The sequence below is a fragment of the Chlorocebus sabaeus genome, chromosome 15, assembly GCF_047675955.1.
Source record: "Chlorocebus sabaeus isolate Y175 chromosome 15, mChlSab1.0.hap1, whole genome shotgun sequence".
NCBI lineage: Eukaryota > Metazoa > Chordata > Mammalia > Primates > Cercopithecidae > Chlorocebus > Chlorocebus sabaeus.
Genome location: NC_132918.1, coordinates 2,616,196 through 2,628,472, shown reverse-complemented (window position 1 = coordinate 2,628,472; position 12,277 = coordinate 2,616,196). Strand labels below are relative to the sequence as shown.

The window sequence follows — 12,277 nt, the reverse complement described above, 5'->3', positions numbered from 1 at the left end:
TTACCCCCACTGGTATAACTGCAGGAGAATCTGGATGGCTTCATCGTACTTTCTGATAGCCAAAGAGAAGTTCCCATTCTTAAGAACCTGGTTGCCGGATTCTTTCAGCAGCTCAGCATAAGCTGTCAGGTCCATCCTGTGAGGAGATGGGGGAGAGGCTTGCTGCCAGACCAGTGCTGGGCATGTTCACCTTCCTGTCTGCCTTGCTGAAATCTGGAGGAGTTTGTTCACTATGGCCCCACCTACCTTCGAAGGGCATATCTTGGCAACGCCTCTCACCACCAGGAAACCAGGCAGAGTGTCTGACAAGACCATTTCTTTGTTAGTTCTTTTCTATTCTCAAGGGTGGTCAGACCAATTCCATTTATTCAGCATTAATGATCTGGAGGAGGCTGCTTCCATGCATGAGACAACATAAACCTGGTAGGTAGTGAGTGCTATCCCTGTAACTGGCATTATTATTAATCTCATTTACCCATCACCATAGCCCACAGGAAGGCATTGTCCCTACTGTTCAGATGAGGAAACTGAGGCTCAGAGGTTCAAGTCACTTGCCTAAAAATCTGCTAATGGCATTTCCCATTTCTGACCCCAGATCTGACTAATTCCTAGTTTCTGCTCTTGACCACTGTACCACATCACGTATTGGTAAAAACAAAACTCAGCTGATAGTACTTCCACTCTCTGAGAAGATGGGACACGGAGGGGAGATGAAGGCCTCGATATACAAGAGGCTAGGCCACAGAACCATAACCTCTGTCTCTCCTGTCCCCCTCCTTTCTTAAAACACTATAAAATAAGCCTTGAAATATTTGTCCTGAGACAGCCATTGCCTGCCTACTTGTTTGTGTCCCCCAAGGGTATTTTCCTCTTTCAGGTCATACCCCTATTTTGTTTATTTTTGTAGCCACATGGCCTCAAACATAAGGAGTACTTAAATATCTGGTATAACAGTTTGAATTGCCAGACCCACAGAAGACGCACATTACTGATTTTCTCCAGTGTGCCCTGGGTGGTTGGAGAGAACTGCCTGGCAGCCCTGACCCACATGGGGGGCCTTGGTAAGTGTGCTGAACAAAGGCAGGAGAGGAGAGCGCCCAGAAAGACCTTAAGAAGCAGCTGCCATAGAGACAGGAAAAAGGTGGGGGTCAGAGGAGAGGTCCTTTAGGATTGCTTCCTCTCAAGATGGCAGAGGGAAAGGCAAATTGGTAGGGTAGGGTAGGTCTTAAATATGTGGACCGTTTTGGGTGTTCACAGATGACATGTACCTATGGGGTCATAAAATTTATTAGGTGTCTGGATGACCAACACAGTTCTTGGATAGATAGTAATTATTAATTTTATCATTTCAAATCCTAGTAAGGGGTCAGAGGGGGAAACAGACCCAAGCACACATAAGTGGTGATTTATTTTAAACTTTGACTTCTTGGGAATGGGGTTTTTGAACTGTACTCCATTTCTTAGGCAGAGCTTTAACAGAAGGAGACACATGACTCTTAAGTCAGAACACAAAATTCTACCTATCCTTTTCATTTAGTAATCTCTAAATTGTATGGCTACTATTTACACAGAAATGACTAAGAAGAACATGAAAAACAACATAAAGAACGGATGTACTAGGGAATAAAGATTTATTTCAAATATTGTCGACCATTTGTCCAATAAATATTCTTTAAGCTGGTCATGGTCAAACAACTGAAACAAGAAAATTATTGTAATAACTGACAAACAGTTCATATCCCTCCTTTATAAATAGTTTTCCACTGCAAGACCAACATTCTCACCAAAATGTATAAGAGTGCTAAAAAACAATTCACAAAGAAACACCAAGTAATTGATACTAAATATATGAAAAGTGGGTAAATAGGATAACCCTCACTAGTACATAAGTAAATCAAAAATTGAACAACAAAATATCATTGGAAAATAATTTTTAAAATGACACAAAATGTTGGGGACAGTACTTACAGGGGAAATAGAATACATCATAAATGGGTTTAGCCTCATGGACGTTCACCACCTCGAAAACGCGGAAATAACTCTAAATGTTCCATAATATATGATGGGTTTAAATCAGTTATAGAAGATCCATATGTTAGAACACCACACAGTTATTTTTAAAATCATGTTGTGGCTGGGCACGGTGGCTCACACCTATAATCCCAGCACTTTGGGAGGCTGAGGCGAGCAGACCACCTGAGGTCAGGAGTTCGAGTCCAGCCTGGCCAACATGGTGAAACCCCATGTCTTCTAAAAATACAAAAATCAGACAGGTATGGAGGCGCACACCTGTAATGCCAGTTACTCGGGAGGCTAAGGCAGGAGAATCGCTTGAACCCAGGAGGGAAAGGTTGCAGTGAGCCAAGACCACACCACTACATTCCAGTCTGGGTGACAGTGAGACTCCATCTCCAAAAAATAAAATAAAATAAAATCATTTTGTAAAAGGCCCAGTGCGGTGGCTCATGCCTGTAATCCCAGCACTTTGGGGGTTCGATCACCTGAAGCGGACGGATCACCTGAGGTCAGGAGTTCGAGACCAGCATGGCCAACATGGCGAAACCCCATCTTTACTAAAACTGCAGAAATTAGCCAGGCATAGTGGTGAGCACCTGTAATCTCAGCTTCTCGGGAGACTGAGACAGGAGAATTGCTTGAACCCAGGAGGCAGAGGTTTCAGTGAGCCAAGGTCATGTCACTGTCCTCCAGCCTGGGTGACAAGAGCAAACTCCATCTGAAAAAAAAAAAAAAAAAAAAAAAAAAGTTGTGTTGTAAAAGAACATTTAATGACAGAGTAAGTTAGTAAATGAAAAATACAGGTCTATAGGGCTGAAAAGGCATATTGTAAAAGAACATTTAATGACAGAGCAAGTTAGTAAATGAAAAACATAGGCCTATAGGGTGGAAAAGTCATATAATCCCAAATTGTTTTAAATACATAAAATGTATTGAAACTATGCCACAATGTTAAAAGCCAAACCATTGGGATTTGGCAGAATTTTCATTTTCCTCCTTGTTTTTCTGAATTTCCAATCACTCTACAATGTACCCCCTTATTAATCAGACCATAAATGTTATCAAACAGACTTTAAGTGTTTAACTGAAGAATTCAAACACAAGATGTTTCCACTGTATTTACAAATACAAAAAAAACTCTTCATTTCAAGATTATTTTTCATACTCCTCTAGAAACCAACAGTCAGCTCTTAATGTTATATGGGCAAACAACAAATGTATTTACCCACCTATGTTTCTGCTTCTTCTTGATACAATCACATCAAAGGTGAAAGGAGGAATGCCAACCATACGGAAGGCTTTTATCTTCCTAATAAGATTCATTGAGAGTTACATTCTCATTACATGTAAGAACGCTTTACATCTCTATAACAGAATATAGATGGCTCAGTTGTTGGGTCTTTTTAAAAAAAAAAAAAAAAAACCACCAACTGACGATTTATTTATAAGATGAAATTATTAAATAAAAGTGGTAATAATTTACCACAATGACAATACTCTTCATAGCTAATATCTCCTAAGTACCTACCATGTGCTTTACATCACTATATCTTTTCATTCTTATAAGAAGCCTCGGCCAGGCACAGTGGCTCACACCTGTAATCCCAACACTTTGGGAGGCCAAGGCAGGCAGATTACCTGAGGTCAGGAGTTCGAGACCAGCCTGGCCAACATGGTAAAACCCTTGTCTCTACTAAAAATACAAAAATTAGCCAGGCATGGTGGCACATGCCTATAGCCCCAGCTACTCAGGAAGATGAGGCACGAGAATTGCTTAAGCCCAGGAGATGCAGATTGTAGTGAGCTGAGATCAAGCCACTGCACTCCAGCCTGGACAACAGAGTGAGACTGTCAAAAAAAAAAAAAAAAAAAAAAAGGTGCTATAAGGTCAGCGTGACCGTGTCTCTATTTTGCACATAGGGGAAGTGAAGCAAAGACAGGTTAAGTCACTTCCCACTTGCCACAGTCACACTGAAATTGGTAATGTGAGAATTCCAACCTAGGTGGCCTCACTTTAAGAGCTAAACTACACTCTGAAGGGCCAAGACAGAGGTTAAAAGATCAGCACCCAGTAAAATCACTAGGGTATGGGATATTTTGGCTTGGCACTGAGCACTCCACCCTGCACTTTCAGTTTCATCAATGGTGTAAAAGCTACAAAATACTTAAGGACAGTTACACAGCTGCCTGGCTGGCTTTCAGAAGTTTTCACTATGTCTCTATGAGAATTCAAACTCTAGTTGTTGGAAGCTGTCACAGGCTACACATGAGGAAGAAGATGCAAGAAAAATGCAAATGCACTGAGTAGATTTTGAAACAAGGAAGTCTGAAACAGAGCAGATCCAAGTGGTTGTGGTTTTTATGACTCATTGTGTATACATATACACATGAAGTTCTGTAAGTGACGTACAGGATTAGAGCAAAGAGCAGACTGGCAACACGGATGGCATATGGGGGAGTTATTACTGAAATGGGCAGAGAGGATGGCTTTCCCTTCATACATTATCTGGGTACTACTTGAATTCTTGAAAACAAATGTGTTTACTTTTTTAATTTTATTTTTTGGGGTTTTTTGTTTGCTTGCTTGCTTTTTTTGTTTAGGGTTGCCAAAAGAGCCCAAAAGCAGTCAGTGATCCAAGATTAACTCTGGAATGCTGGCAGTAGCAATAGATCCAAGATGAAGCTAGAAAGAGTATCTCTTTTTTTGTGTGAGATGGAGTCTCACTCTGTCGCCCAGGCTGGAGTGCAGTGGTGTGATCTCGGTTCACTGCAAACTCCACCCCTCAGGTTCAAGCCATTCTCCTGCCTCAGCTTCTTGAGTAGCTGGGATTACAGGCGTGCGCCACTACGCCCGGCTAATTTTGCATTTTTAGTAGAAATGGGCTTTCCCCATGTTGGCCAGGCTGGTCTCAAACTCCTGACCTCAAGTGATCCGCCCACCTCGGTATCCCAAAGTATTAGGATTACAGGCTTGAGCTACCGTGGCTGTCCTTTTCCTTCTATCTTTTTATCTTCCTTTCTTGACTGCTTGCTCGCTTGCTTGCTTTCTTACTTGCTTTCTTTCTCTCTTTCTCTTTCTTTCTCTCCTCTCTTCTCTTTCTCTCTTAAAAGTGACTCTTTCCTCTTCCCCACAGGAAGGGTGCCACAGACAGTAAAGGATAAAAATCCAAAGTCAGAATACATCCTGGGGACTTCAATGTGTGTGTTTGCTTTTTTTTTTTTTTTTTTTTTTCTTCTTCTTCTTGGGGAAAGGGGTACAAATGTGGGAAGAGAAGAACAGGAACTTTTTTAAGAAACTCACCCAAAATCTTTCATAAAGCCCCTGGAAAAGTATGAGGTGCTGCGCCCAAGTCTTCGCTACCCAGGGCATTTAAATAGGACAAGACCAGAACACCTTGCCACAACCCCCCTCAGCTGTCTCACCATCCTGCCCCCACGGACCAAAGCCCAGACAAGTGGCCTACACTAAACCTAGGGCATTATCAGTACAACTTATCCCCTTTGCCCGTCAACTTTAAGTTATTCCTCCTTTATTTACAGCCTCAATTACACCCAACTACATGCACACCAAAGATGGTATTTCTAAAACCAGTTGACTAGCCCAGCTCCGAACTGTTTTTGTAAAATTTGTAGCCTAAAAGTCATTATGACACCAAAAAGTAAACTCCATAAGGAATTATCTCCCTCCCCAATATGTGGGGTCTCTTTTGGGTCCTTTTTATTGAGACGGAGTCTCACTCTGTCTCCCAGGTTGCAGTGCAATGGTGCAATTTTGGCTCACAGGAAACTCCGTCTCCCACGTTCAAGAAAGTCTCCTGCCTCAGCCTCCTGAGTAGCTCGGATTACAAGCGCACGCCACCATGCCAAGCTAATTTTTATATTTTTAGTAAAGGGTTTTCACCATGTTGGCCACACTGGACGTGAACTCCTGAGCTCAGATGATCGCTCAGTTGATCCCTCAGTCTTCCAAAGTGCTGGGATTACAGACATGAGCCACTGCACCCAGCTGGTTTCTTCTTCTTCTTTTTAATAAATTTTATTGAGGTACAATTTACATATGATAAAATTCACCCGTTTTAAGTGTTAATTCATTTAACAAATTTACAGTCATGTAACCACAACCACAGTCATGATATAGAACACCCCTAATCCCCCACCGCCAGCTCCTGGCAATATTTTTCTAGATTGTTTATTTATTTATTTATTTGTTTGTTTTGAGACGGAGTTTTCACTCTTGCCACCCAGGCTGGAGTGCAATGGCACGATCTCGGCTCACTGCAACCTCTGCCTCGCGGGTTCAAGCCATTCTCTTCCCTCAGTCTCCCTAGTAGCTGGTATTACAGGTGCCTGCCACCACACCCAGCTAATTTTTGTATTTTTAGTAGAGACAGGGTTTCACCATGTTGGCCAGGCTGGTCTCAAACTCCTGACTTCAGGTGATCCACCCGCCTTAGCCTCCCAAAGTGCTGGGATTACAGGTGTGAGCCACCACGCCGGGCCTATTTTATTTTATTTTTTGTTTGTTTGTTTTTGTTTTTTTGAGAAGGAGTCTGTCTCTGTCGCCCAGGCTGGAGTGCAGTGGCCCAATCTCCGCTGACTGCAAGCTCCGCCTCCCGGGTTCACGCCATTCTCCTGCCTCAGCCTCCCAAGTAGCTGGGAGTACAGGCACCTGCCGCCACGCCCGGCTAATTTTTTGTATTTTTAGTAGAGACAGGGTTTCACTGTGTTAGCCAGGATGGTCTAAATCTCCTGACCTCGTGATCTGCCCCCCTTGGCCTCCCAAAGTCCTCAGATTACAGGCATGAGCCACCGCGCCTGGCTTACCTATTTTATTTCTTAAATTGACATATTAATAATGTACATATTCATAGTGATGTTTCGATACATATAATGTATAGTGATCAGATCAGGGTATGTAGCATATCCATCATCTCATTTAATATTTCTTTGTGTTTGGAATGTTCAATATCCTCCTTCTAGCTATTTGAACTATATGTTATTGGTAACTACAGTCATCCTACAGTGATAAAGAACTGTTTTTAATTTTCATACACCCGACACATATGTGCCTTCCCACTGAATCTGAACTTTCAGCACACCGCAGTCCTATTGTTCATATAGCATCTACCCTGTGCTGGGCACTGTGCTGGGGATCAGGAGTCTGACGGTGAAAGGATGGCCACTATCCCCACCTTCCAGAAGTTTACTGTCTGTTAGGGAGATGAACATTAAGTAAATCAATAATCACACAAATATGACAGTTAAAATATTTTTCTTCTTATGAAGAAAAAGTATAGGGTATAAGAAAGCCTGTAACAGGAGATCACAGCTTAGATCGCAGGGATCAAGGCAAGTCTGTTGGAATTGACATTTAAGACAAGATCTAAATAGTGAGCACTTAGCCCAGTGAAGAGGAGAGTAGGTGTCCAGGCCATGGAAACAGCACATGCAAAAGCTCTGAGCTTCACAGTTCAAGAACTGCCAGGTGAGTAGGATGCAAAAGTGAAGCTGAAAGAGTAGGTGATTGCTGCGGTAAGTACATGATGGATCTTGAAGGCCATCAGAAGTTCTTGGAATTCATCTAAATGCAACTGGGAAAGCAGCACTGTCTATGACAACTTTCTGTGATAATGCAAATGTTCAATTTTACACTATACAATACAGAAGCCACTAGCCACACATGGCTACTGTACATTTGAAATATGGCTAGTACAAATGAAGAACTCAATTTCAAATCTAACCTAATTTTAATTAACTTTGCTAGACATAGTCACATATGGCTAGTGGCTACCGTATTGAACAGTAAAGCACTAGAGGGTTTTAGGTTGGGGATTAACAAGATCCAATTGGGCCTGGCACAGTGGCTCACATCTGTAATCCCAGCACTTTGGGAGGCCAAGGCGGACAGATCACGAAGTCAGGAGTTCAAGACCAGCCTGGCCAACATGGTGAAATTCCGTCTCTACTTTAAAAATACATATTAGCCAGGCGTGGTGGCACGTGCCCGTAATCCCAGCTCTGGAGACTGAGGCAGGAGAATTGCTTGAACCCAGGAGGCAGAGGTTGCAGTGAGCCAAGATCGTGCCACTACATTCCAGCCTGGGTGACAGAGCAAGACTCTGTCTCAAAAAGTAAAATAAAATTTAAAAAACAAGATCCAATTGATACTTCCGGATCATCCTAGCTGCAGGCAAGATGGAGAGAAATGGGCCAATGTAAAATGAATGCAGAATGAGCAGCCAATAAGAGTTCCTGATGAATTTCGTGTGCGTGAGAGTGGGGCAGAAGAAATCAACTCCAAGGCTTTTAGTCAAACTTTACTTTGCATTATAGAAACAGGGGCTTTGGTTTCCAATACAAATGTATGTTTTTTTGTTTTTGTTTTTTGTTTTTTGTTTTTTAAGAGACAGAGTCTTGCTCTGTTACCCAGGCTAGAGTACAACAGTGCAAACTTGGCTCACTGCAGCTTCCACCTTCCAGGTTCAAAAGATTCTCCTGCCTCAGCCTCCCAAGTAGCTGGGATTACAGATGGACGCCACCACGCCTGGCTAATTTTTTTATTTTTTGTAGAGCTGGAGTTTCACCACGTTGGCCAGGCTTGTCTTGAACTCCTGACCTCAAATGACCTGTCCACCTTGGCCTCCCAAAGCGCTGGGATCACAAGTGTGAGCCACTGTGCCCAGCCAAATGCGTGTAATATTGGATTTTCTTTTATACAAATACATACACACACGCGCACACATACACACAGCCTAGCTCCCTGAGGATAACTATTGCGATACCACTGCATCTAATGGGGCAAAGTATACGCTCTATAAAGTACACAAATTTGGGAAATACACAAAAGCCTCGAATAGATACCTTAAAACTGTCAAAGATGAACCAAATAGAAATATATTCTATATTTTTTCCTCGAAATGGGAAAAAAAGAAATATATTATATAGGACAATATACGTTATGAGCTAAATATGGCATCATCAACCCATTAAAGTGTTTCAGCAACAGCAGCAGGGGAGGGAGGAGGCAGGAGACACAGAGAACCAGTCTCCCCTCTAAAAGAGAGGTCATCCCCATATGAGGACCAGGAAAGATCAAGAGGTGAACTTCTTTCTTTCTTCTTGTGTATTTATGTGTTTGTTTAAGGAAGGGCAGGAGATGTTGGAAGTTTGGTGGGAGCAGAGAAGGGAGAGTTTAAGATTTTCTCCAAGTACCATTTCTTTCATTACCAAGTATTTAGTAAACTTGGTGCTACCTCTATATGTATTAATCTGGAATTGGTTTTCCCTATAGCATGCATTCTCAATGGGGCAATATTGCCCCCAAAGGAAAGAAAATGGGTTACCGGGGAGTAAAAATGTTTATTATTTTCATGTACAAAGTACAGATATACATACAATACCAAAAAAAGGATATACAGATTATCCCTGGTATTTAAATTTCATGGGGTGTGGGAAGCTAGATTAGTTAAAAGTCTCAAAAGGTTGGAAGGAGCTATAATGAAAAAATACTTGAGTAACACTACCCTAGAGGAAATTGAGGGACGGAGGAAAGGGTGTTAAAAGTAAACAAAATATCTACTGATGAATGTATAAACAAAATGTGGTATATACATGCAATGGAATATAATTTAACCTTAGAAAGGAAGGAAATCCTGACACAAGATACGACATGGATGAACCTTCTGGGCATTATGCTAAGTGAAATAAGCCAGTGACCAAAAAACAAGTATTTTATGATTCTACTTACAAGAGCTACTTAAAGTAGTCAATTTCATAGAAACAGAAAGTAGAACTGTGGTTACCAGGGACTGCAAGGAAGGAGAAATGGGAAGTTGTTGTCTAATGAATATGGAGTTTCAGTTTTCCAAATGAAAAAGTTCCAGAAATCGTTTGCACAATATGAATGTACTTAACACTACTGAACTGTACACTTAAAAAGCATTAAGATGGCAAATTATGTTTTGTGTTTTTTTTATCACAGTTAAAATTTGTTTTAAGTAAAAAGAAAATAAAAACCCAAAAAGAAAAAAAATAATAATAAACACCAATGTAAACGAATATGTTCTGGACTTGTATTTGTACTCCAAGTTTGACAGAAACATTACTGATTTTTGGCCGGGCGCGGTGGCTCAAGCCTCTAATCCCAGCACTTTGGGAGGGCAAGACAGGCGGATCACGAGGTCAGGAGATCCAGACCATCCTGGCTAACCCGGTGAAACCCGTCTCTACTAAAAAATACAAAAAATTAGCCGGGCGAGGTGGCGGGTGCCTGTAGTCCCAGCTACTCGGGAGGCTGAGGCAGGAGAATGGCGTGAACCCGGGAGGCGGAGCTTGCAGTGAGCTGAGATCCGGCCACTGCACTCCAGCCTGGGCGACAGAGCGAGATTCCGTCTCAAAAAAAAAGAAACATTACTGATTTTCCTTATGCACACTATGTTACAACATGATACCCAAAAGATGGCAGGATATCAAAGTTTCCCTGGTTTTGTAGTAGTACTGATTTACATGCACATTCAGGAGCAGCCAAGAAACTAATTACTTACAGAGCCATCCTAAGACCCTGGGCCCACTGACAAGATGACAGTTAAAATATCCCCCAGCAGCCATCACAGGCAGGTAGGTTTGCAGTATTCAAAGTATAATTTATATGACCATAAAAAAACTATATTATGCAATAAGCATATTTGGGGTTACAGTCAAATGGTCAAAAACATACAGCAACAATTACCGTGCAATATTAACAAAGACATACAGTACAGGTCTGTCATATCCCATTATCTTGATGGGCCCAATTGGTTTTAACATTTTTATTGAGGCAAAACATAGTATAATGTGTGTAACATGCACTACTCTTCGGTGTTCAGTTCTGATTTTTATACCCATATAACTCCCACCTGGGTGAATATATAGAACATTCCCAGGTCTCCAGAAGGTTCCCTCTTGTCCATTCCTAGTCTAAACCCACCTTCTTCACCACTATTCTGATCTGTAAACTATAAATGAGTTTCACCTGTTCTTGAACCCCATAATAACACAGTGGGATCCCTCTTTCCTTAAAGATTATCTATGTGAGACTCAACTATATTGTTGTATACATCAGTAACTCCTTTCTCTTATTGCTGTGTAGTGTTTGATTTTATGACTATACCACAATTTACTTACCTATTCTGTTGATGGGCACTTGAATTGTTTCTGGTTTGAGATAACTGTGAATAATCCTGTTATAAATGATCCTATGTATGTCTTTCAGTGAGTTATTTGTCTGCCTTTCTTCCCAGGAGTGAACCTGCTGGGTCACAGGGAAGATATGTTATTTACTTTTAGTAGAGACTGCCAGTTTTCCAAGTGGTTAAACCAATTTATACTCACAAAAGCAGTGTTTTGTGTATATAAACTGCCAACATTTGTCAATTCTGGGTACTATCAGTCTTTTTAATTTTAGCCACTGTGGTATCTTATTGTGGTTTTAATTAGCATTTTCCTGATGACTAATAATGTTGTGTGCCTTTTATTGGCCATATGAGTGTCCTCTTTTGTGAAGCTCCAAATACACCCAATCCTAGAAGAGTTGTTTGTTTTGTTTTTAATAATTAACCACTAGATGACAATATGCCAGGCCCATTTTAGCTCACGTTCTTGCAATATTGCTAATAGCAGGGGAAAGAATGGACTCTGACCTGGACACTGGACAGCCATCATTCAACTATATGGTACACAAACTATAATAAGCTCAGGAAATAAATTCTCTTAAAATGCTTTACCAATAAATGGCTAAGGAGATTTCATTAGATTATAATGACAACATGGTGCCAGGAAATATTCTTGTAAAAAACTAAAAACAGGTTAAACTTTTATGGCAGATACTTGAAAGTTGGCCCTTAGTAATAATTAATGATATTTGTAATTTAGGAAGCTCTGACACTCTACCCATTTGTCTACAATGAACCATTCTTGGGACCTTTGAAGTGGTCTCTCCTTCCTCACTGAGTCCCAGTTTTGTTTCTGTTATCTGCCTCTCTTCCCCAAGCTCCTTAGACTTAAGGGAAGCTGACTCTGCCCTTATTTCCTAAGGGGTTGTTGAGCAAGTTTATCGCCCTGAGAGAAACTGGTTCAGTATTGAGTGTAGGGCACAATTCTGGCCCCTGAAACTTAAAAAGATGTTTATTGGAGGATTCTGAGAAAGTGTTTTATCATTATTCTGGATAAGCTTCTAGAACAGATTCTCTCTATTACATAGGGAAGTTGTGAATCCTGACACTGA

At 41.2% G+C, this 12,277-nt stretch overlaps 1 protein-coding gene across 2 annotated transcripts in view; it reads right to left on the bottom strand.

Moving 5' to 3' along the window:
* The window catches only part of TRANK1 (tetratricopeptide repeat and ankyrin repeat containing 1), a 117,657-nt gene that overhangs the window by 80,213 nt on the left and 25,167 nt on the right, over positions 1-12,277 (bottom strand). For both annotated transcript variants that reach the window (XM_007971810.3, XM_037988474.2), the window contains exon 2: positions 5-136. In XM_007971810.3, coding sequence (XP_007970001.3) covers positions 5-136 — 132 coding nt within the window. The remainder of the gene's footprint in view (positions 1-4; positions 137-12,277) is intronic.